This window comes from Anomaloglossus baeobatrachus, chromosome 5, assembly GCF_048569485.1.
Source record: "Anomaloglossus baeobatrachus isolate aAnoBae1 chromosome 5, aAnoBae1.hap1, whole genome shotgun sequence".
In the NCBI taxonomy this organism is placed as follows: domain Eukaryota; kingdom Metazoa; phylum Chordata; class Amphibia; order Anura; family Aromobatidae; genus Anomaloglossus; species Anomaloglossus baeobatrachus.
This window is the reverse complement of record NC_134357.1, coordinates 559,100,809-559,124,515: the sequence shown is the minus strand read 5'-3', so window position 1 is coordinate 559,124,515 and position 23,707 is coordinate 559,100,809. Positions and strand designations below refer to the sequence as shown.

At 45.0% G+C, this 23,707-nt stretch overlaps 1 protein-coding gene across 2 annotated transcripts in view; it reads right to left on the bottom strand.

Moving 5' to 3' along the window:
* Positions 1-10,648: 10,648 nt before the first annotated feature.
* LOC142312324 (uncharacterized) overlaps positions 10,649-23,707 on the bottom strand; it is a 48,949-nt gene continuing 35,890 nt past the window's right edge. For both annotated transcript variants that reach the window (XM_075351254.1, XM_075351253.1), the window contains exon 6: positions 10,649-14,126. In XM_075351254.1, coding sequence (XP_075207369.1) covers positions 12,868-14,126 — 1,259 coding nt within the window. In that variant the 3' untranslated portion in view covers positions 10,649-12,867. The remainder of the gene's footprint in view (positions 14,127-23,707) is intronic.

Genomic DNA, 23,707 nt, shown 5'->3' with positions numbered 1-23,707 from the left:
TTTATGCATGGTTCTTATTGTTTGTTTTTGCTAAGTTAAACAATCATTTATCAACCCAACTGCCTAGAGTCCTTTTCCTAGTGTGTGGTTTTGCTGTATACTGGGGAGCCCACCCTGTACACAACTTTAAATGAAGCATAAGTCGCAATGGGAAGTTACATTGCTACAATGCGGCCTAGCCGGGCTGTGCAACCACAGTCTGCCCTATCTATGGCATCTGCATGCTCTTCATCCTCTGTGACTGTGGGGACAGCAGTCACACATCCTTTTTGACGCTGACCTTACAGCCCTTTACCCACAACAGGCAGTGTGATTGGTAGGTCGTCAGTTGTTTTTGAAGTGGAAACAGCTGCTGGTGTTGAGATTTCTCAGACATTGAGAGAACCACCTTTGGATGAAGGCAACATTATATCCACGCCTGCACCTTCGTCACAGATTGCCTGGACTACCTGCAGTTAAAAATTGCGTACCATAAATGGAGAGGAGTGTAGAATGCACATGTGGTGTTCCTTGCTTGACAGGAGAGGAACCCTAAGGTAGTATCCCAGACAATTTTACTATGCCCCTAAAAGTGTCCGTACTTTTGGAAATTAAAATTGCGTAACAGAAATCGAGAGGAGTGTAGAATGCACATGTGGTATACCTTGCTTGACAAGAGAGGAACCTTAAGGTAGTATCCAAGACATTTTTACTATGCCCCTAAAAGTGTCCGCACTTTTGGAAATTAAAATTGCGTAGCAGAAATGGAAAGGAGTGTAGAATGCACATGTGGTGTACCTTGCTTAACAGGAGAGGAACCCTAAGGTAGTATCCCAGACAATTTTACTATGCCCCTGAAAGTGTCAGCACTGTTTGCAATTAAAATTGCGTAGCAGAAATGGACAGGAGTGTAGAATGCACAAGTGCTGTAGCTAGCTGGTCAGCAAAGGAAGCCTCACTTTCTATCCCTGCCAATGAAACAATGCCCCAAGGAATTGCCTGAGCTAATGTAGCCAAACGCTGTTATATAAACCCCTGCACAGCGTTGGCACAGACCTGCCTAGCAACAATGGCTACCAACGGCTGTAATGCGTCCCTGAAAAGGGCTGAAATTACAAGTAGTCCCGAATCCCTAAAGCGATCTGTAGATTGCACTGTATGCCTATAGCGCACACAGCAGCAGGAGCGGGAGCGGTGACTGTCACCCACCTGCAGCAGACAGATAATGGCAGCGACGGGGAAAATGGCCGGGTCTTATAAGGCAAGGACATGTGACATGCACAACCTATGACACATGCCCTTGCTTGTCTGGCAAAAATCCACTTTGCTGTGTGTGTGTCTGTGATTTGCTGACAGCCTGGCCCGCCCCACTGTACGCGCGGTTAGGAGAAAAAAAAAATATGGCGATCACCATTCTTTCAGCACTTCTAACTAGGGTTAGGGTTAGGGTTAGTTCGCCATTCTTTCAGCAGCACTGATCAAAACCCCGTCCCCCCCCCCCGCACACCATACGCTGAATTTTGATAATATCATGATTCACAGTGACTCACACTATTACAGTGAAAAGCCAGCTAGTAACTAGCTACGCTTTTTGGTGATCGAACCTTTCTCGAACGTAACTCGAACTGCCGAACTTTAACCAAATCGTTCGAGTTCGTCGAACGACTCAAACACCCCCAAAATCACTCGAACATGAAAATGGCGAACTTCGAACCTCCCTCAACTCTAATTATTATCTGCATTTAATTTGTCTTCAATTAAAAAAAAAAAATTGTCGTAAAGCAAAATTGGATATAATTCCACACCAAATATAAAAAAGGGGGTGGACAAAAGTATTGGCACTGTTTGAAAATCATGTGTTGCTTCTCTAATTTGTGTAATTAACAGCACCTGTAACTTACCTGTGGCACCTAACAGGTGTTGGCAATAACTAAATCACACTTGCAGCCAGTTGACATGGATTAAAGTTGACTCAACCTCTGTCCTGTGTCCTTGTGTGTACCACATTGAGCATGGAGAAAAGAAAGAAGACCAAATAACTGTCTGAGGACTTGAGAATCCAAATTGTGAGGAAGCATGAGCAATCTCAAGGCTACAAGTCCATCTCCAAAGACATGAAAGTTCCTGTGTCTACGGTGTGCAGTGTCATCAAGAAGTTTAAAGCCCATGGCACTGTGGCTAACCTCCCTAGATGTGGAAGGAAAAGAAAAATTGACGAGAGATTTCAACGCAAGATTGTGCAAAATGGTGGATAAAGAACCTCGACTAACATCCAAACAAGTTCAAGCTGCCGTGCAGTCCGAGGGTACAACAGTGTCAACCCATACTATCCGTTGGCGTCTGAATGAAAAGGGACTGTATGGTAGGATACCCAGGAAGACCCCACTTCTTACCCCGAGACATACAAAAGCCAGGCTGGAGTTTGCCAAAACTTACCTGAGAAAGCCTAAAACGTTTTGGAAAAATGTTCTCTGGTCAGATGAGACAAAAGTAGAGCTTTTTGGGAAAAGCCATCAACATAGAGTTTACAGGAAAAAAAAAAAAGAGGCATTCAAAGAAAAGAACACGGTACCTACAGTCAAACATGGCGGAGGTTCCCTGATGTTTTGGGGTTGCTTTGCTGCCTCTGGGACTGGACTGCTTCACAGTGTGCATGGCATTATGAAGTCTGAAGACTACAAACAAATTTTGCAGCATAATGCAGGGCCCAGTGTGAGAAAGCTGGGTCTCCCTCAGAGGTCATGGGTCTTCCAGCAGGACAATGACCCAAGACACACTTCAAAAAGCACTAAAAAATGGTTTGATAGAATGCACTGGAGACTATTAAAGTGGCCAGCAATGAGTCCAGACCTGAATCCCATAAAACACCTGTGGAGAGATCTCAAAATGGCAGTTTAGAGAAGGCACCCTTCAAATCTCAGGGACCTGCAGCAGTTTGCCAAAGAAGAATGGTCTAAAATTCCAGCAGAGCATTGTAAGAAACTTATTGATGGTTACCGGAAGCGGTTGTTCGCAGTTATTTTGGCTAAAGGTTGTGCAACCAAGTATTAGGCTAAGGATGCCAATACTTTTGTCTGGCCCATTTTTGGAATTTTGTGTGAAATGATCAATGATTTGATTTTTGTTTCATTCTCTTTTGTGTTTTTTCATTGCAAGAAAAATAAATGAAGAAAATAATACCAAAGAATTTGTGATTGCAATAATTTTCAAGAAGAAACTGAGTATTATCTGACAGAATTGCAGGGGTACCAATACTTTTGGCCAGCACTGTATAACCTGACTTTAAATTCATCCATTGGTTTTATAAATTACTCTTTTGAAAGCTGAACCCCTCCCAAATTTGGTTTAGGTTATGACAATAAAGTTGCTGTAAGCTGAAATATTGATTACTTAAAGAACACAGAAAGGTCAGATTTTGGCAAGACAAAAGTTGTCTCCCTTAGAAAGTAATGTGAAATTCAAACAAATAATTAACTTTTAATACAAAGATATGCTGCATAACATTGGTGAATGAAGTTGTGATGCTATTAGAGCCATATTTAATATTTTGTGTGACTAAACCAAATTTGGCAGGGTTTCAGCTTTCAAAAGAGTAATTTATAAAACCAATGGATGAATTTAAAGTCAGGTTATAAGCTTTTATTTACATAACATGGATAAGCAACAGAACTTCTGTCAGGGACTGTACATATACACACACACACACACGTATATGTTAAATTAATATTAAAGAATTGTATACATTATGTGTGTACTAAAAGATAATGATCACTAAATGTAAAAGGGTAATATGAGGACCGATATTAAATATGGAGAAACATTAACCGATATGAGGAAACATGTAGATTGGCTCAATGGAGCTGACCGCTGGAGAAAGAAAGGTACAGCGCACTGCTGAGTGCCGGGGCGAACCGAGTACAGACCGTGGGAAAAAATGGAGAGCGCATGCTCCCAGGGGTATATTGAGTCGAGACCGTGGGAATGGATTAACAGCTTAATCTGAAGCTGCCAGGAGTTGCAAGGCAAGCCTCAGGAGCTGAATTATTGCTAATCCTTAGGGGCCAAAATGTTTCTTAAGGTAGGAGACCTAAATGTTATACTGAAATTGGATGGAAGGATATTCTGAAGGATAGGATCACTTAATAAGATGTCACAGTGTTTCTGAACTATATTCTGAATTTTAAGATTTTCAACACTAAATGTAGTTGTAGCACCCAGTCCCGGTTCCAGCCTGGTGTCCACGCACACCCTCGCTCCTAGACTCCGGCGGGGACGTTCCCCCTCTCACCTGTGTCCAGCAGCTTTGCAGCTTCTGGCCCCAGAGTGGTATCTTCACGCATCCCCGCTCCCAGACCATGGTGGGGGCGTCCTCTCTCTCTCACCTGTGATGCCCCAGGGCTGTGAGGTACTCTGTCCCGGGCTTGCGGTGCGCAATGGGGTGTCGTGGTCGCGGCCCGGTACCGTGGCCCTCGGGGGGCCGTCCATCAGAAAAGAAAGGGGGATGTTTTGGTGAAAAAAAAAGAAAAAAAAGGGAAAAATAAAAATAATAAGCGTTTCTGACTATGCCAATTGCGGTGTGCGACCAAGTTATTGGGGGCCGCCACTGCAGGGTCTTGCTGGTTGCTTTGATGTTTGGAGCCCTCCGCAAGCAGGGATAGGCCCCAGCAGTGAATGAAGGGGTTGTAGACGGGAACCGTCTGTTTGAGTGCATGGGGTGATAATAAACAGTCCACACCAGTATTGCAGTTTCAACTTGCCTTGCTTTTACTTGTGGTACTTAGACCCGCTGGTGCTGGTTCCAGGTATTCCCGCTCCCCTTGTTCTCCGTGCCAGCTGTGACCTGGGATGGCTGTCTTCCATGCACTCGTTGTGGTTGGACTCCCATGGCCTGGAGCTACTTGAGAGTCCCTTCTAGTCAGTCTTGGCCCTAATGCAGGCAGTCTGGACTCTTTAAGGGGTTCAGTCCCCGGTTCCCTCTTTGCTGCTTGTGCTTCAGGCTTTTTGGGTTGGCGATGGACTCTGGAAATCTTCTTGCCCGCCAGAGTTAACAGCTGACCATAAAGTGTCCCACTGTCCTTGGGTCTGCACCCCATCTTGTGCGGAGTCCCGTGAGCCTTGGTTCCAGACTTCCACAGGTGTCCCGCGGTTCCTGGAGTCTGATGTCTCCACAGGTAACCCACAGTGCTTAGAGTCCTGGTTCCATACTCCACAGTTCTCACTTATTTTACAGCACTCCGATTGTCTCTTCAGGTCGTTTTCTGTACTTTTTACTTTCTACTCCTTCACTTCCTTCTCTCACTCCACTCCTCACTACTCCTCTCCACTCTGAACACTTCATCCTGTCAACTTCCCAACCGACCACTGGCCCCTGCCCTTCACTGGGTCTCTCCCTAAAGATTGGGTGGCGACTATGCAGTCAGTGCCCATCCCGTTTACCTGTTGCTAGATAGTGTCCCAGTTTGGTGTTCGGATTGTGTAGGTGGCCTGAAGGTGCTGGTGTACTTGCTGGCATGGGTATTCCAGGGTTTGGGTTTCCACGGGTTACATTTGTGGCACCTGGTACCGCAGGGGTGCTGCACACCCATACGGTGGCTCCATCCTTTCCTATCCTGTCCCGGAGTCTGCTGCAAACTCTTCCTGTTTTCAATCCACACGCAGGTCTTTTGTAAGTGCCCTTTCTTAAAGGGCTGCAGTCCCATTACCCGGAAGCAATCCCTGAGGTCACCTGTTACCTTAAAGGTAGGGTGTCAAGTTTTTTTATTTTTGTATTAAAAATAGTGATTATGAAATCAAGTATTTTTAACCTCATAACGACGGCCGTACAACTTAAAAGCGGCGGAAAAAACAGGGTACTTATTCTGTTCCGCCGCTTTAAAGCGTCGGTCCGAAAAAACCCTGTAGCGCCCCCCCAGCGAACGAAAATCTTGGGGGTTTCAGCTACCGGGGGTAGCCGAGACCCCCCAGATTATGAATCGGGGTGTTTTTTTTGGATCCCAATAATGTGATCGCCAGTATACACTGTATACCGACGATCACATAAAAAAAAAAAAGAAGAAATGGCCAGTAAAACTGATTTCTTTTTCATCTGACGTGATCAAACATGTCAGATGAGAAAGAAATATAAACCCCTAGTGCCCCCAAGGCCCCCGGTACCGGAGAGTCCCCCACCACCCCTACCCCCCCTCCGGAACATTCAAAATGGCGCCGAAGCGCACTGAAAACTGCCGCCGCCGGCTCTGCATTCATTTCCCTCCGATCTGAAATTATCAAACATTTCAGATCGCAGGGAAATGTCCTCCCCCTGACCCCTCCTCCGGTACACTGGAGCTCTCTGGTCCCCCGGAGCCCCCTCCGGTTCTCCAGAGCCGCCCCCCTTCCACCCTCCGGAGCATGCAAGATGACACGTCACATGCGACATAAAAGTTGTCCCCAGGTCCTGCCAGGTCTCCAGCCGTCACCCCCAGTCTTCCCCGTTACCTGGCTGCTGCTCCGTCCCCGCGATCACTCCGCCTCCTTCTGGAAAGCTGGCGGCGCATATGCAGACAGCGGCTGTCAGCTGGATCCTTGCAAGCAGGGACGCTGACCTCGCTGCTGCACATGCTGCTGTACTGTGGACCGGGGGAGAGTGAGTGCAATAATCTGCAGCCACACTCCTCACATGGAGAGCCTGCTGTTCTAGAAAATGGGGGGTACGTTCTGTGAGCGTGCCCCTCATATTCTGGAATGAGGTTACTGCCGGTCACTCTGCCCTAGGTTGGACCGGGGCAGTGTGAGTGCAGTATTCTCAGATTACTGCACCCACACTGCTCATGGAGAGCTTGCTCTTCCAGGAAATGGGGGATACGTTCCCTGAACGTGCCCCCCCATATTCTAGAAGGTCCAGAGTCGTCGTGGGACCTCCAAAATGGATTATAGCGACCGGAATTTGTTTATTTTCAATAAATTGGTGAAAGAGGGAATGTTTCGGGGAGTGTTTTTTCAAATAATTTTTTTTTTTCTTTTTTTTTTTCTATTACTGACTGGGTTAGTGATGTCGGGTATCTGTTTAGATACCGTGACATCACTATTCCCAGGGCTTGATGCCAGGTGACATTACAGCTGGTATCAATCCCGTATACTACCCAGTTTGCCACCGTATCAGGGCGCGGGATGAGCTAGGGCGAAGCGCCAGGATTGGCGCATCTAATGGATGCGCCACTTCTGGGGCGGCTGCGGCCTGCTATTTTTAGGCTGGGAAGAGTCCAATAACCATGGCTCTTCCCACCCTGAGAATACCAGACCCCAGCTGTCCGCTTCACCTTGGCTGGTGATCTAATTTCGGGGGGTATATTTGGGGTATAGTCTCTCAGTGAATAAGTCAAATAAAATCTGAAATTGTGCTTTATAGTATTGTACTTGGGTACAATTCCTTCTAATCCTTTTAAATTGGTTAGATGGAATGTTGGCTAGCCATTTGATATAATGATAATGGTTGCTGTTGTAATGGCATAACTATTAGTATCTACCTTTTTTGTAAAAGTTTTTTGTTATAAATCTATGTTTATCATGAAAGATATTGAGGTCTAGAAAGTCAATATTGGTATTGTTAGTAATAGGAGAAAATGTTAAACCCCAATCATTTGACTGGATCTATTAAATAAAACAATCAAGGCTATTTGAGGAATTGTCCCAAAGAAAGATAAGATCATCTATGCATCTCTTATAAAGCACAATAAGGTTAAAAAATAAATGGGGTGTCGTAAATGAAAAGGAGCTCCAAGATGGCCATAAAAAGATTAGAGTAAGTAGGTGCCACTTTCAAGTTCATTGTTGTACCAAGTAGCTGCTGATAAATATCATCATGAATGAAATACCTTGTAGAATTAATTTCTTTTGTGCAGGAGAAATCTTGGTCAAGAAAATTATTAAAACAAAGAAGTCCTAAATCATGTGGGATACTAGAATATAGTGCAGACACATCCATTGTGACTATGGTATATAATTCTCTCCATGGAATTTCTTTTAAAACATTAATGAGTTGAGTGAAATCTCTAAGGTATTAAAGACATTACCGGTGGTCTTCCAGGAATTAGTCAACAATATATTCCAAAGATCTGCTCTATTTGTGAGTGGTGGTGAACCTTGACAAAATTCTGGTATTCTCTCCCGATCTGTCTACACACACGAGGAATGTTTGCCAGGTGATACAGAGACTATGGGAGAATCTCTATGCCAATTTCGAGAAGTGTCTGTTTGAGCAGTCTTCCCTGCCTTTCCTAGACTACATAATCTCGGACAACAGCTTAAGAATGGATCCGGACAAGGTAACGGCGATGCTGAAGTGGCCTAGGCCAGACAGATTAAAAGCAAAGAGCCTCATGGTTATAGCTTAGAGTCTCATATGGGCAGCACCGGACCGGGTATGATATTAACCCTCCAGTGTGACCCAGAGACAGCACACTCCAGGAGCATGTCAATAAAGAAGATTAAAAGCAATGAATGGGCCCAGCACCAATTCAAGAAAATATAAATTTTTTTTTTTTTTCTTTTATTGGTATCCAGTTAAAATAATGTCGGGGAACTCACTGTACAAAAATATGTATAGCAGGTAAAACTTTACGCCTTTCGGACGAAAAAAAATATCTAAAATCAGAAGACTCTTCTGATTTTAGATAATGTTTTCGTCCGAAACGCATAAAGTTTCACCTGCTATACAGATTTTTGTACAGTGAGTTCCCCGGCATTATTTTAACTGGATACCAAAAAAAAAAAAAAAAAAAATGTATATTTTATTGAATTGGTGCTGGGCCCATTCCTTTCTTTTCTAATCTCCTGTTACACGCACCGGTATGGACTGACCGGCAGGCCTCGTGCACCTTGGAGGGGAGTATGGACTCTAATAACAGGTGAGCTGGATACACTTTCTGCCTTTCACGTAGATTAAAAGCAATCCAGCGATTCTTCAGTTTCGCTAACTATTATTGACCGTTCATCCCACAATTATTGTCCCGCACTCTCCCCATCATCGCCCTGACCCGCAAGGGGGGCGAATCCTAGAGTATGGACTCCAGAAGAGAACACCTTTATCGCCCTCAAGCAAGCCTTCTCTTTGGCTCCAGCGCTGCATAGACTGGAGAGTAGTAGACAGTTCCTCCTGGAAGTGATGATTCATCCTTCCTGGGCAGTGCAGTTTTTACGCAGAAGTCAGCTGCTGGTAAGACCATACCCTGCGGTTTCTTTTTCACAGCCTTAAAATGTTATGTAAAATGTTCCCAATATATGGTTGGCAGTCTCAGTGATGTAAGCCTGGAGCAGGCTTCAGCACATATAATGCTGAGAGAGTAAAGAGGCCATGTCAGGGCTTGATTTATGAGCAGTCAGAGAAATGGTGGGACTGACTGCCCACATATATCCACCCTAGGGTGTGGTTCGGCTAGGGGTGGATTACGAATAGCTCTGGTGCATGTCCATGGATAAAAATAATAGAGAGGAGTGGGTAGCATGTGTTTTTCCTTTGTGCACAGCGCTATACATAACATAATACTGCAGGCTTATGACTCCTCCCAGAGGACGCACTGTGCACTGCAAGGATTCACCGGTTTCTGATTGCTATTGTGTGCGCTGAATATTCCCGCCAGTACCACTCTAGTGGGCATAGCCTTGCTCCATATAAATCTTGTCACACTTGCGTGTGGCACGTGCGTTCAGACCTACGGGCGTCGGACGCACAGCAAACAAGGGGACACTGATGACACTATAACGGAGGACCCTGGATCTAGTGAGAGGGATAGATGGGACACCTGCAACTGTCGCTGAGGAGAAACCTGAGAAGCCCTGCAGATACCCTGGCTAGTGAGATGCAGGTGAGATTTACTAGACCCACCACTGCACTAATAAGACACAAGGGAAGGAAAGACAAGCTAGGGAAACAGCAAAGAAAAAAGGATAAAGCCAGAGTTTAGGACAACTCCTCAGCAAGACCTTCCACTGAGGTGGACAGAGAACAATGAGTTTGTATCTTCAGCAAGGATTACTGGGAAACACCAACTACTTAAACCTGAGGGGGTGTGGCTATAAAGCAGCTGAAACACTCAGCTAGGAACTGCTAGACAACAAAACTGACTAACTCATAAGGCACAGAAAGAAATAAAACCACGTTTAAATGTAGAGTCCCAGATGGAAATGAGGGATTCCAACCCTGAATCCATCACTAATCTCCAAAAATAGAGACAACCGTGACAAATGCATTCATCAAGCCCACATCCACTGGATGGCCATGCCAGCTAGTTGGATGCGCCCACTCCATACACTTCTATTGAGTGAGGCCACACCCACTAGTCTGTTTCTGGCTGGAAACAAGTATGGCACACAGTTGCTGTCACGTGACCGCCGTTCCCAGCTCATAAACCTTGGAATCCTCGCAGCGTACAATCCGTATGCTAGGAGAATTCATAAGTCTGCAGTTGCATAGAGTAACTGCAGACCTATCACATTAGCCCAGATAACCCATTTAATACACCAATATTTTGTTCAGGCACATTATCTCAAAAATAGAAATACAAATGTTATTGAAAATTTAAACATAGGCACTCCATATTCAGAATTAGAAGGAAGAAAATACATGAGCATTTTTGGGCTTAAAAATATCCAATATTTGTTTTTATTTTTAACAAAAATTCAAAAAAACCAGACAATCCAGATGTATGAAATTACAATAAAACATATATAATACTTCTGCTGTAATCGCTCTACCCATTTCTATCACTATCATTTTACAACACAGTGTTCGGGTCCCCTTAGACTTGTATAGGGTTTGGCATCCTGGCAGATGTTTGGGTTAAAGTCTAGTCCCGAACCCGAATATCTGTGGGTTTGCCCAGCTCTATAGATCAATTCCCACACAGGTGTAATTTTCAAAATGGGGTCACTTTAAGGACGATTCTGCTCTTCTGGCCCTTAGGGGCTCTGTATATGGAGTTCAAACTTTATTAAAATCTGTGCTCCAAGAATAAAATAGCGCTCCTACCCGTCTGAGTTTCTTCGTGTGGCTAAGTAGTGTATGATGCAAAAACTAAATTTTGTAATAAGATTATAATTATTTTTTCTTCAACACCCAATATTATAAAATTGTGTGCTGCATCTGTGGTGTCAATATGTTCACTACACCCTTCGATGAATTCATTTAGGGGTATAGTTTGTTAAATGGGGTCACTTATAGACGTGTTCTGCTGTTCTGGCACTTACAAACCATAACACCAAAATTTGAATTATAATATGGCACTCCTTCTTCCCTTCTGAGCTTAGAACTATGCCGCAAAGGTAGTCTTGTGACCACATATGGAGTATTGCCATAGACCGGAGGATTTGCGTAACAAATTGTACCATTAGTTGTCTCTTATCACCACTTTTGAAAGTTAAAAACTTGAGGCCAAAGCAACATTTTAGTGTTAAAAAAAAAAAAAAAAAAAAAAAAAGGTAATTTTTCATTTCATCAGCCCGATTAGTGTAGTTTCCAAAATCGAGCTGTTTGGGTGGGGGTGGGGGGGTCCACTGTTTAGGCACATCAGAGGCTCTGCAAAAGAGACATGGCATCCGCTATCAGTTCCAGACAATTTTGCATACCAAAACTGAAATGGTGTTCCTTGTCTTCAGAGCCCTGATGTGCGTCAAACCATAGTTTTTCACCATATATTGGGTAATAATAATAATAATAAGTTTTATTTCTATAGCGCCAACATATTCCGCAGCGCTTTACAATTAAGAGGGGACATGTACAGACAATATGAGACAATACAAAATAACAAAATTAAGATACCAGGAGGAGTGGGGGCCCTGCTCGTAAGCTTACAGTCTATGAGGAAATAGGGGAGACACAAAAGGTGAATGGGGGGGGGGAGAAAAGCTTGTCATATATGGTCCAGCCATCGGGTATTCTTGTACTCAGGAGACATTGCACAACTAATTGCATGGTCCAGTTTTTTACTATTACCCTTGTCAAAATGAAAAATTTAGGGTAAAAGCAACATTTTTGTGGGAAAAATTAAAATTTTCATTTTCTTTCCACATTGCCTTAGTTCCTGTGAAAAACCTAAAGGGTTTATAAACTTCTTGAATATGGTTTTGAGAACTTTGATGGGTTAGTTTTTAAAATGGTGTCACTTTTGGGTATTTCTGTCACATCGGACCATCAAAGTCACTTCAAATGTGATGAGGTCCAATAAAAAAAAAAGGTTTTGTAAGTTTCGCTGGAAAAATGAGAAATTGCTGAGAAACCTTTAATATTTCTAAGTTCTTAACAAAAAAAAATAAAAAAAATGTATGTTTACAAAAAAAAAGTAGACATGGGGTAAAGCTTATTTATTTTGGGTGGTATAACCATTTGGTTTAAGGGCATAAAAATTCAAATTTTGAAATTTGCAAAATTTTCCGAAAAGTTTGATATTTTTATTTAAACCCCCCCCACACACAAATAACAACCAAAATGCACACCCAAGATTAAGTACATTGTGTCCCGAAAAAAAATGTTCCCAGAATCACTATGATATGTTGAAGTGTTCCAGAGTTATTACCACATAAAGTGAAACTGGTCAGAATTGAAAAGTATGGCCAGGTCAGGAAGATGAAAACAAACTTTAGGGCGAAAGGGTTAAAAAAAAAATTGCTACTTTGTAAGTTTATTTGGATCTTACATTTTTATTTTTTTTTATAAGGGGAAAAACTTTACTTTAAGTCAGAACATAAATTTAGTTTCACCCCTTTATGTGTAACATGTTTTAATTGCTGATAAGAAGAATTTAACTTTCAACTAAAATATTTTCTACATTCTTGTTATGAAAATGGCTTCTCAGCTATGTGAGCTTTCTAATGTTTAACACAAGCTGCTTTGAAAGAAAAGCATTTTTCACAATCTCAACAGAGATATGGCTTCTTCCGTATGTGACGTTTTTGATGTTTAACCAAATGTGATTTAAACACAAAACGTTTCCCACATTCTGAACATGAATATGGCTTCTCCCCTGTGTGAGTTCTCTGATGTTTAACAAGTGATGATTTATGTATAAAACATCTCCCACAGTCTAAACATGAAAATGGTTTCTCGCCTGTGTGAGTTTTCTGATGTGAATGAAGATTTGATATCCAATTAAAGCCTTGGCCACATTCTGAACATGAAAATGGCTTCTCACCTCTGTGACTTCTCTGATGTGTAACAAGAGTTGATTTCTTTGTATAACATTTCCCACATTCTGAACATGAAAATGGCTTCTCACCTCTGTGAGTTCTCTGATGTGTAACAAGAGTTGATTTCTTTGTATAACATTTCCCACATTCTGAACATGAGAATGGCTTCTCACCCGTGTGACTTTTCTCATGTATAATAAGAACAGATTCCTGCTTAAAACGCTTTCCACAGTCTAAACATATAAATGGCTTTTCTCCATGAATTCTCTGATGTCTAGCAAGTTTTGATTTTTCTGCAAAACATTTCCCACATTCTGAACATGAAAATGGCTTCTCCCCTGTATGAGTTTTCTGATGTGCAACAAGATTTGATTTCTTTGCATAACATTTCCCACATTCTGAACATGAAAATGGCTTCTCACCTGTATGAATTCTGTGATGTGTAACAAGATTTGATCTCTTTGTATAACATTTCCCACATTCTAAACATGAATATGGCTTCTCACCTGTGTGGACTCTCTGATGTCTAACAAGTTTTGATTTTCTTGCAAAACATTTTCCACATTCTAGACATGAAAATGGCTTTTCCCCTGTGTGAGTTCTCTGGTGTGTAACAAGAGTTGCTTTTTCTGAAAAACATTTCCCACATTCTGAACAAAAAAATGGCTTCTCCCCTGTGTGAGTTCTCTGATGTGTAACAAGATTGGCTTTTAGCGCAAAACATTTCCCACATTCTGAACATGAAAATTTCTTCTGTCCTTTGATAATTCCAACATCTATTCTGTGACTTTTATTTTCCTCAATAGCCTGTGATAAATCATAAGAAAGGACCTGTTTAATAGGCTCTGACGATAGATCCATGCTGTGAAGCACTGAGGATACAACTGGGATAATGCAATGTTCTTCATATGTGTCTTGTTGTACACCAAAATCATATGATTGAAAATCTGAAGATATCAGAAGTCCCTCTGATCTCCTAATACAGTCACCTGCCAAGAAAAACACATTATTTTTTCAATAATATAAACTTGGAAACAGTTTTTTTTTTATTTTTAACTTAATCAAATGTACATTAAAATTTGTAAATCATGTTACCAAATTTGATTATTCACTAAGTTATTGGTGTCAAAACAGTTCACATTTTAATTGAAGACCACAGAGAAAGTAACACTAGATAATGATGTCAGGCCACCAGGATTGGCTCTAGCAGTTTTCCAATTCAGTGTTGAATTCACCATCTTTCTAGGTTCATGTTTCTGAGTATTGGTCTCCACGATTTTGTAGTAAGACAGTTGAGAATCATAAATGAGCCTGTCAGTCAATAATATTAGGGGTGTCTGTCCGGCACAAGCTTTGACAGCTACAAACATTTTAGAGTAGAATGGAGGAGCAGTGCGATTATGTATGAAGAAGTTTTTCTAGAAAGTGTAAAACTTGAATTGCAAATTTATAATTTTTAAAATGATTTTCTCGAGTTGTCAAAAAATTAAAAAAAAAAAAAATGGTTAAAGGAGAATTTGATAAATAGAAATAATCATTACTCACCTGTTCAATCCATTGTTATTTCAGGACTACCACTTTAGTGCTCTTTTCTTTCTTCGTCTACTTGGCTGCTGTGATGACGAGCCAGATATCGCACATGAGCATTGCAGTACATATACTGTGAAGCCATTGATGGGCTGCAACGCTCACATGTTGTACATGGCACTTAATGGCTGCTGTCAAGTACAGAAAGGCCAGAGATAAGCACCAAAGCAGCAGGGGCTATGACTGGTGAGTACCGTATTTTTTGGACTATAAGACGCTCTTTTTTCCCCCCAAATATTGGGGGAAAGTGGGGGGTGCGTCTTATAGTCTGAATGTAGAGCTGCGGGGAATGAGGGTGCTGCGGTGGAGCAGGTCATTGGCGGCACGAGCAGGCTGTAGCAGCCTGCCATGACCACATTGACCCGCTCATTTAATATGCACGCCCATCATCCCGCCCATCATCTCTCAGCGCTGAAAGGTGGGCGGGGTGATGGGCGGGGAATGCGCGCATATTAAACAGCCTGCCCGCATGATCACCCCTGGCAACTACAGCCTGGAGTGATCATCTGCGGCTGTATCCACTGCCCCCCACGCATCATCATTAGCGCAGGGTGCAGTGAATCAGTATAACTCCTGGCCACGATCCCTGCAGCACCGCTATGTCCTCCTGTCTGTGCCGGCGATGGCTGTGTCGAGACTAGCGGTGTGCACAGCGATGATGTCATCGCTGTGCGCACGTGTCCACACACAGCCGCCGCCGGCACAGACAGGAGGACATCACGATGATGCGGCTCCACACTCCAGCGCTGCTGCTGACACAGACAGAGGAGGAGCGATGCTGCAGGGAGTGAGATAAGGTGAATATGAACGTTTTTTTTTTTTTTTTTTAAGGTGCCACAGGAGGCGGGCCGGATACCAGGATGTGGGTATATAGCAGGATGGGGGTGTATAGCAGGATGGGGGTATATTATGAGCAAGATGGTGATATATGAGCAGGATGGGGGTATATGAGCAGGATGGGGGTATATGAGCAGGATGGGGGTATATGAGCAGGATGGGGGTATATGAGCAGGATGGAGGTATATGAGCAGGATGGAGGTATATGAGCAGGATGGGGGTATATAGCAGGATGGAGGTATATAGCAGGATGGAGGTATATGCCAGGATGGGTTATATAGCAGGATGGGGCCATATGCCAGGATGACTGTATATAGCAGGATGGGAGCTATACCAGGATGAGGGACATATACTGTATATACAAGGCAGGAGGATCATTACCAGGATGGGGTACCTTAGTAGAGAATTTGGGGAAATTAACCCCATAACAGTGTCAGCAACAGATCCTTGCCCCATAACAGTGTGTCATGGCCACATTTTTTGCTTAAAATTTTATTTTCCGATTTTCCTACTCTAAAACCAGGGTGCGTCTTATGGTCCGGTGCGTCTTATAGTCCGAAAAATACGGAAATGCTTCTCTCATTTATTTTTTCGCTTAATCACATACATCCCCAGCCCAGGGAGGTGGTGACCCTAAATTCTGCATCCAACTTCTATAAAAAGTCTAACTATTCTAATGGCCTATTAAGTCAAAGCTGGATAGATAGAAAGGCATTAATGACCCTTGTAAAAGACCACAGGCCCATTTCTAAAAAAAAGTCAGAAGTAAATCCACTAAGTTAATCCATAAGTATGTTCTGCCAACTGAATGTTGATAGAAGGTGAAATAATAGGTGACATACCGACCTCCTGAGCAATGCTGTGGGACGTAATGTAGTGGGAACCAGGGCCGCCATCAGGGCATTACTAGTGTGACTCCTGTATCGGGCCCGGTGAAAAGAGGGGGGCCTGACTGACAGCCCGGGCTCCTCCCCTTTCATTCCTCTGCTCACCGGGCCCCATGGACAGGGGGCGGGGATGTTGCACTGGCAGACATATCGCGGTGCAGCACCTGCAGTCGCACAGAGGCCCCAAGCGGGAGCAGGCCCGTAGAGCCTGAAAACGTGTTAACCCCTTAGCGACCTATGACGTACTGGGTACGTCATGACTCCCTGGTACTTAAGGACCCATGACGTACCCAGTACGTCATGGTGAGATCACGGCCCTGGAGCCCCCGTGGATGCGATCGCTGCAAATATCTTAGATTCGGGGAGGGGCCCTCTGCCTGACCTCAGGAAGGGCGGTGTCTCCTCCCCAGACTTAAGGAGGCTGTGATTGGCTGCCGAACGCCACTCAGCCAATCACAGCCACTGTAATGTTTCAGCCATTGAAAATGGCTAAAACATTGAAATCCAGCCACCATCAGTGCAGCTGTAGCGCCGATCATTGGCTGGAGCTGGGTGACCTCTGCTTCACCCGTCCCCAGCTCTGATTGGAGACCGATCTCTCCAATCACTATGGATCTGGGGCCGGAGAATGCTCCCCTCACCTTCACTCCGGCGTCTGTGGAAGCCGATGGGAGCGATCGGTAAGTTATAGACACTGTCTCCTTTCAGCCGCCGCCCCTCAGCCGCCGGCTGCAGAAGTCACTGCCCCCCATCCACTGTCACTGAATCCATCTGCTGCCTCCCCTCCAGCTGCCACCGCTCTCCCCCATCAGCCGCTGCCCCCCTCCCTCATCTGCTGCCCCCTCTCCCACCTCTCACCTCCACCTGCTGTGAGCCCCCCACCTGCTGTGAGTCCCTCCCCCTGCTGTGAGCCCCCCACCTGCTGTGATCACCCCCCCACCTGCTGTGATCACCCCCCCACCTGCTGTGATCACCCCCCACCTGCTGTGATCACCCCCCACCACCTGCTGTGCTCACTCCCCCACCATCTATCTATCCATTCCTCTATCTATGATTCGGTCTATGTATCTACTATCTGTAGCCCACGGCGCAGGGGTTAAATGTTACTCGTCGTCAGGCTGGTGATGTCGGGTCAGGGATGTCACAGGTGGCCCTGCCCGGCTTCCTGGCCCCGAGGTGTACAATAAAAGGGGATTTGGATGATGGTGGGGAATGATGAGGATGATTGTCTTGTGACGCCACCTGTGATAAGTGGCCAGGGATTAGCCGCCGCTGCTGTCGCTGTCCTCCGGGGCGGATGGTGTTGCAGCAAGGATGGTTCTGCTCCCCACAGGTGGAGCGAGGCCCCAGGGAGGATGATGAGAAGAGTAGTGGCCGTTGGCGCCAAAGCGCTGGGTGACTAATCAAAAGGCTGAATCAGCTGCTGTGGTTCCAGCCGATCCCGGATCCGTTGGAGGTTAGAACCGGTACGGTGGTCGATGGGCTCTTCCTTGTTGCGCCTTTAAAGATGGATCCCCGTGGCCTGAAGCTCCTTGGGGACCCCGGTTTGTGTAGTGTTAGCTCCTCTCCCGTGTGTAGGTGACGCAGGGCCGCTGTGGGGCTTGACTGTAATCACGACTCTGGACCCTATGTGGCACTGTACTCCGGGATCTCCTGGTGGTCAGAGGGACATGCAGTCCCCCTGTCCTGCAGATTCTGGTGATACAACGTGAAGTCTGTTCCACCCTAATGCTCTGCACCTTGCACCGGTCCCGCCCCTGTTCTCTCCTGCTGGAGAACACTAACTGTTGTGTAAGCTTCTAACTCCCCCTGGTGGCTGCTCCTCCCTTGGTTCCCTGTCTATCTATGATTCTATCTGCTGAAAGAGCCTTAAAGTGAATCTGTCAGCAGGTTTTTGCTCCCCCATCTGAGAGCAGCATAATGTAAAGACAGATAGATACCCCGATTCCAGCGATGCGTCACTTACTGGGCTGTTTGCTTTCATTATGATAAAATCAATGTTTTCTCTGCTGCAGATCTAGCAACTATAAAGGTGTCATGAATATGCTGGACTACCTGCAGCATGACAAGTAGCCCTGTAATGATAATCTCCTCCTGATTAGCCAGTGATGTTATCAAAACTACACTAAGCAGCCCAATAAGTGGCAATCGCTGGAATCAGGATCTCTTCTCCTATGTTATGCTGCGCTCAGATTAGGTGTTAAAAACCTGGCGACAGATTCCCTTTAAAGGGGTTGTTAGGTCTAAATCCGCAAGTCTGCATTATCACAATTTGGTTTCAATTAGTTTAAAAACTGTATGTGACACATTCCCTTAAAAGAAAAAAAATAGATATACCAAAAATAAAAATATAGCAAAGAAGTTAGATTAAAAAAAAAAAAAAAAAGTTAAAGTAGAGGAGGGCCGTGCCAAAAAAAAAAAAAAAAAAAAAAAAAAAAAAAAAAAAAAGAGTCCACCTTGTTGTGGTGGCAGGCTTAAAAAAATCTTTTGGCCAAAACAAAATCTGATGTCTGTGTGTGTGATACGGTGTTCAAGTGTTCAATGTAAAGGCTTAATGTGTGATTGGTGAGGCTGTAGTGCAGAAGTGAAGTTTTTCCAAGAGTGGCGGTGGGACTGTGGAAGATTTGCGGGGTGGAGGCGGAGCTTAGGCGGAGGCAGAGCTGGGGTGGAGCCTCAAGGGGGCCCCGAACTTTTGCCAGTATGGGGCCCTGAAATTCCTAGTGGCAGCCCTGGTGGGAACAGTTGTGTTATTTAGACAATGCCTAAACTTATCTGTAAATTGCCAGTTTTCAATAATCTTTAGACTATGTTCTCATGGAGAAGATTTGCTGTGGACCTCCACCAGTGGAAGACCCACATAATACCAGGAGTGGTAAATCCCGCTGCCAAAATCAATGTGAAAAATAAGTGGGAAAACATATGTCAACCTTTGCGAGAGAGACTCGCACCTATACCAACAGCATAAACTGAGAGACTGGGGATTTCAAAGCCAGTAACTATCATTATGTTTATGCTGAGAATCTTTTGCAGCGAGAGCATGAGATTTCTGAAGATACATAAAATGCAATGGCTTTGAATGGAGGATACTACTAAGCAAGAAATGAAGTGCAGTGATTAGTGTACATTTGACTACAAACTGCACATATTCCATCGTCATTCCCCATCTAACAAGCACAGGGAATAACCTCAATAGATATGGAAAGTCTACATTCCCCATCCAACAAGCCCAGGGAATAATCTCAGTACAGTGGCATACCGTCAATAGAGGCAAACCATGCCACTGCTATGGGGCTCGTGAGCTGGAGGCGGGGGGTGGGGGGTGGGGACGGACGCTGACAACCCAGGCCCCTCCCATTTCATCCCTCAGCTCACCGGGCCCCAGGGGGCGGGGCTGCCATCAGGGCAATGAGTGGGCCCGAGTCGCTCATAGAGAGCTGCCCGCTCTCCTACTCTGCACTGATTTATGTAATCGGTGCAGGACAGGAAATGTACTATGAAGGCTGCGGTGAAGACCCTGTCAGATCACTAATCATGTGCCTGATCACATGACCAGTGAACGTGCAGGTCCTGCTGTTCAGCTGCTGCAGCCTCCGTGTAGCTCCCAGTGGTTTCTCTCCTGCTCCCCAACGATCAGGAAATACAAGATAAGGTAATGTATAGTGTGTGTAACTGTGCATGTAGTCTGTCTGGATGTCTCTCTGTCTCTTTCCCTGCAAGAATATCTCATTTCCTGTCTCGGTCTCGCTCATTCCCTGTCTCGGTCTCGCTCATTCCCTGTCTCGTGCTCTCTCATTCCCTGTCTCGTGCTCTCTCATTCCCTGTCTCGCGCTCTCTCATTCCCTGTCTCGCGCTCTCTCATTCCCTGACTGTCTCATTCCCTGACTGTCTCATTCCCTGACTGTCTCATTCCCTGACTCTCTCATTCTCTGTCTCTCTCATTCTCTGTCTCTCTCATTCTCTGTCTCTCTCATTCTCTGTCTCTCTCATTCTCTGTCTCTCTCATTCTCTGACCGTCTCTCTCATTCTCTGACCGTCTCTCTCATTCTCTGACCGTCTCTCTCATTCTCTGACCGTCTCTCTCATTCTCTGACCGTCTCTCTCATTCTCTGACCGTCTCTCTCATTCTCCTTCATTCCCTGACTGTCTCTGTCTCCTTCAGTCCATGTCTGTCTGTCTGTCTCGATCGCTCTCATTCCCTTTCTGTCAGTCTCTCCACCGATATCATATTACCTCACACATAAGCTTCTTACACTAGCATTGTCCTTTGCCTATAACCACCAATCACAGCTACTAATAATGACCTTACCTCCCAGATCCATTAACTTTAATGTAAGGAAATTTTTTGGAGAGTAACTGTAAAGCGCGGGGTTAAATTTTCCCCTCAAAAAATAGTCTATGACGTTCCCTGAGTCACATGGGGTGTCTGTGCAAAATATCATGATTATAAATGAGACGGTGCGGATTCCTATAGCGGATATAGATATATATAATATATACACACACACCTTTATACATTAGATATACGCATATGGCTGACGATTCCGTCTGGGTTTCGTCATTTTAATGACCCAAAAAACGGTGCATGCAGCTTTTTTCAGGCTGTCAAAATGACGGCTAGCGGTTAATGTGGGATTGGTGAGGACTATCTGCAGAATTGGAGATTTTCCAGTTATGGTGGACTGTGGAAGGTTGGCGGTCAGTATGCACAGGAGGATCTCAGCTCCCACGGTAAATGCATCACCGGGGTCCTTTCTCTGGGGGACAGTGCAGGGAGGGCAGCTCCGTGTTCAAAGAGGCAAAGTCCGGCAATAGAAGAAAGTTGGTTCCATCATTCCATTTCATCCCTCAACTCACCGGGCCCCAGGGGGCGGGGCTGCCATCAGGGCAATGAGTGGGCCCGAGTTGCTCATAGAGAGCTGCCCACTCTCCTACTCTGCACTGATTTACGTGATCGGTGCAGGACAGGAAATGTACTATGGAGGCTGCGGTGAAGACCCTGTCAGATCACTAATCATGTGCCTGATCACATGACCAGTGAACGTACAGGTCCTGCTGTTCAGCTGCTGCAGCCTCAGTGTAGCTCCCAGTGGTTTCTCTCCTGCTCTCCAACGATCAGGAAATACAAGATAAGGTAATGTATAGTGTGTGTAACTGTGCATGTAGTCTGTCTGGATGTCTCTCTCTGTCTCTTTCCCTGCAAGAATGTCTCATTCCCTGTCTCGGTCTCTCTCATTCCCTGTCTCGGTCTCTCTCATTCCCTGTCTCGGTCTCTCTCATTCCCTGTCTCGGTCTCTCTCATTCCCTGTCTCGGTCTCTCTCATTCCCTGTCTCTCTCTCTCTCATTCCCTGTCTGTCTCTGTCTCCTTCATTCCCTTTCGGTCAGTCTCTCCACCGATATCATATTACCTCACACATAAGCTTCTTACACTAGCATTGTCCTTTGCCTATAACCACCAATCACAGCTCCTAATAATGACCTTACCTCCCAGCTCCATTGACTTTAATGTAAAAAATTTTTTGGAGAGTAACTGTAAAGCGCGGGGTTAAATTTTCCCCTCAAAAAATAGTCTATAACGTTCCCTGAGTCACATGGGTGTCTGTGCAAAATATCATGATTATAAATGAGACGGTGCGGATTCCTATAGCGGATATAGATATAGATATATATATATATTACACACACACACACACACACACACACACACACATACATACACACACCTTTATACATTAGATATACGCATATGGCTGACTATTCTGTCTGGGTTTTGTCATTTTAATGACCCAAAAAACGGTGCATGCAGCTTTTTTCAGGCTGTCAAAATGACGGCTAGCGGTTAATATGGGATTGGTGAGGACTATCTGCAGAATTGGAGATTTTCCAGTGATGGTGGACTGTGGAAGGCTGGCGGTCAGTAGGCACAGGAGGATCTCAGCTCCCGCGGTAAATGCATCACCGGGGGCCTTTCTCTAGGGGACAGTGCAGGGAGGGCAGCTCCGTGTTCAAAGAGGCAAAGTTCGGCAATAGAAGAAAGTTGGTTCCAGCATCACGGCCAAGAAATATGGTTAAAAACCAGTTTTATTCCATAACTTGTGCAAATCAAGCAGGATATGTCTAATATGACTAAGAACCTCTTTTAGATGTTAAACGCGTCAGACAGTGTTTTAGACTTCATGGACATCCATCCAATCTAATGTTGGTTTTAACCTTATGGAATAAAATTAGTTTTTAACCTTTTCTTGGACGTGGTGCTTGAAACAACTTTTTCCTATTGCCGAAGGTTTGAGGAGTAGAGGCGGAGCTGTGGAGGAGTCTGAAGGGGGCCCGAAAATTTTGGCAGTATGAGGCCCTGAAATTCCTGGTGTTAGCCCTGGCTGGAGTGGCCCGGGGCGTCTGCCCATGGTGTGTGCGTTTTCACTTTCATGCATCATGCCCCCGGGGCCGTCACCAAGCAGCTGATTAACGCCGCTGGGAGCCGGCACTGTTTGCATAGCTGCAGACTGGCCAACGCAGAGATTCAGATGCGCCCACACTGCACGATGTGCACGGCCTGTGCTGAAGAGGAGGGAGTGGCCAGGCAGCAGCTTCTTCTAGTGAGAGATGCCAGGAGGAAAACAGCCCAGCCAATCAGGAGAGGGGGTGGGGCTTGTTCAGTACAGCTGCGGGAGATTGAAATGGTGAAAAGGAAAGAGTGCAGAAGTGAAGAAGTAGAGACCACAGAAAAGAGAGAAAAGCAAACAGAGCAGAAAAAACAGTGAGAAGCGGAGAACAGAAGGAATAGAAAGAAAAAGCAGAGGACAGGAGGAGCAGCCAGGAAGACTCACAGGAATTGCAGCAGGGAGGCTTGAGCCACTATCATCATCTCTCACAGCACAGAAGCAGGTGAGTATTATAATGTACAAATGTCGGTAACACTACAGAAAAACTGCCTTGTGCCATCACTCTGTGTGTGTGTTTCCCCTTTGCCAATACTGTGTGTGTGTTGCCCCTGTGCTGCTGTGCCATCACTGTGTGTGTGTTGCCCCTGTGCTGTGCCATCACTGTGTGTGTGTTGCCCCTGTGCTGTGCCATCACTGTTTGTGTTGCCCCTGTGCTGTGCCATCACCGTGCGTGTTTGTTGCGCCTCTGCTGTGCCATCAGTGTGTGTGTGTGTGTGTGTGTGTGTGTGTGTGTGTGTGTATTGCCCCTGTGCCATCACTGTGTGTGTGTGTATTGCACCTGTGCCATCACTGTGTGTGTGTGTGTGTGTGTGTGTGTA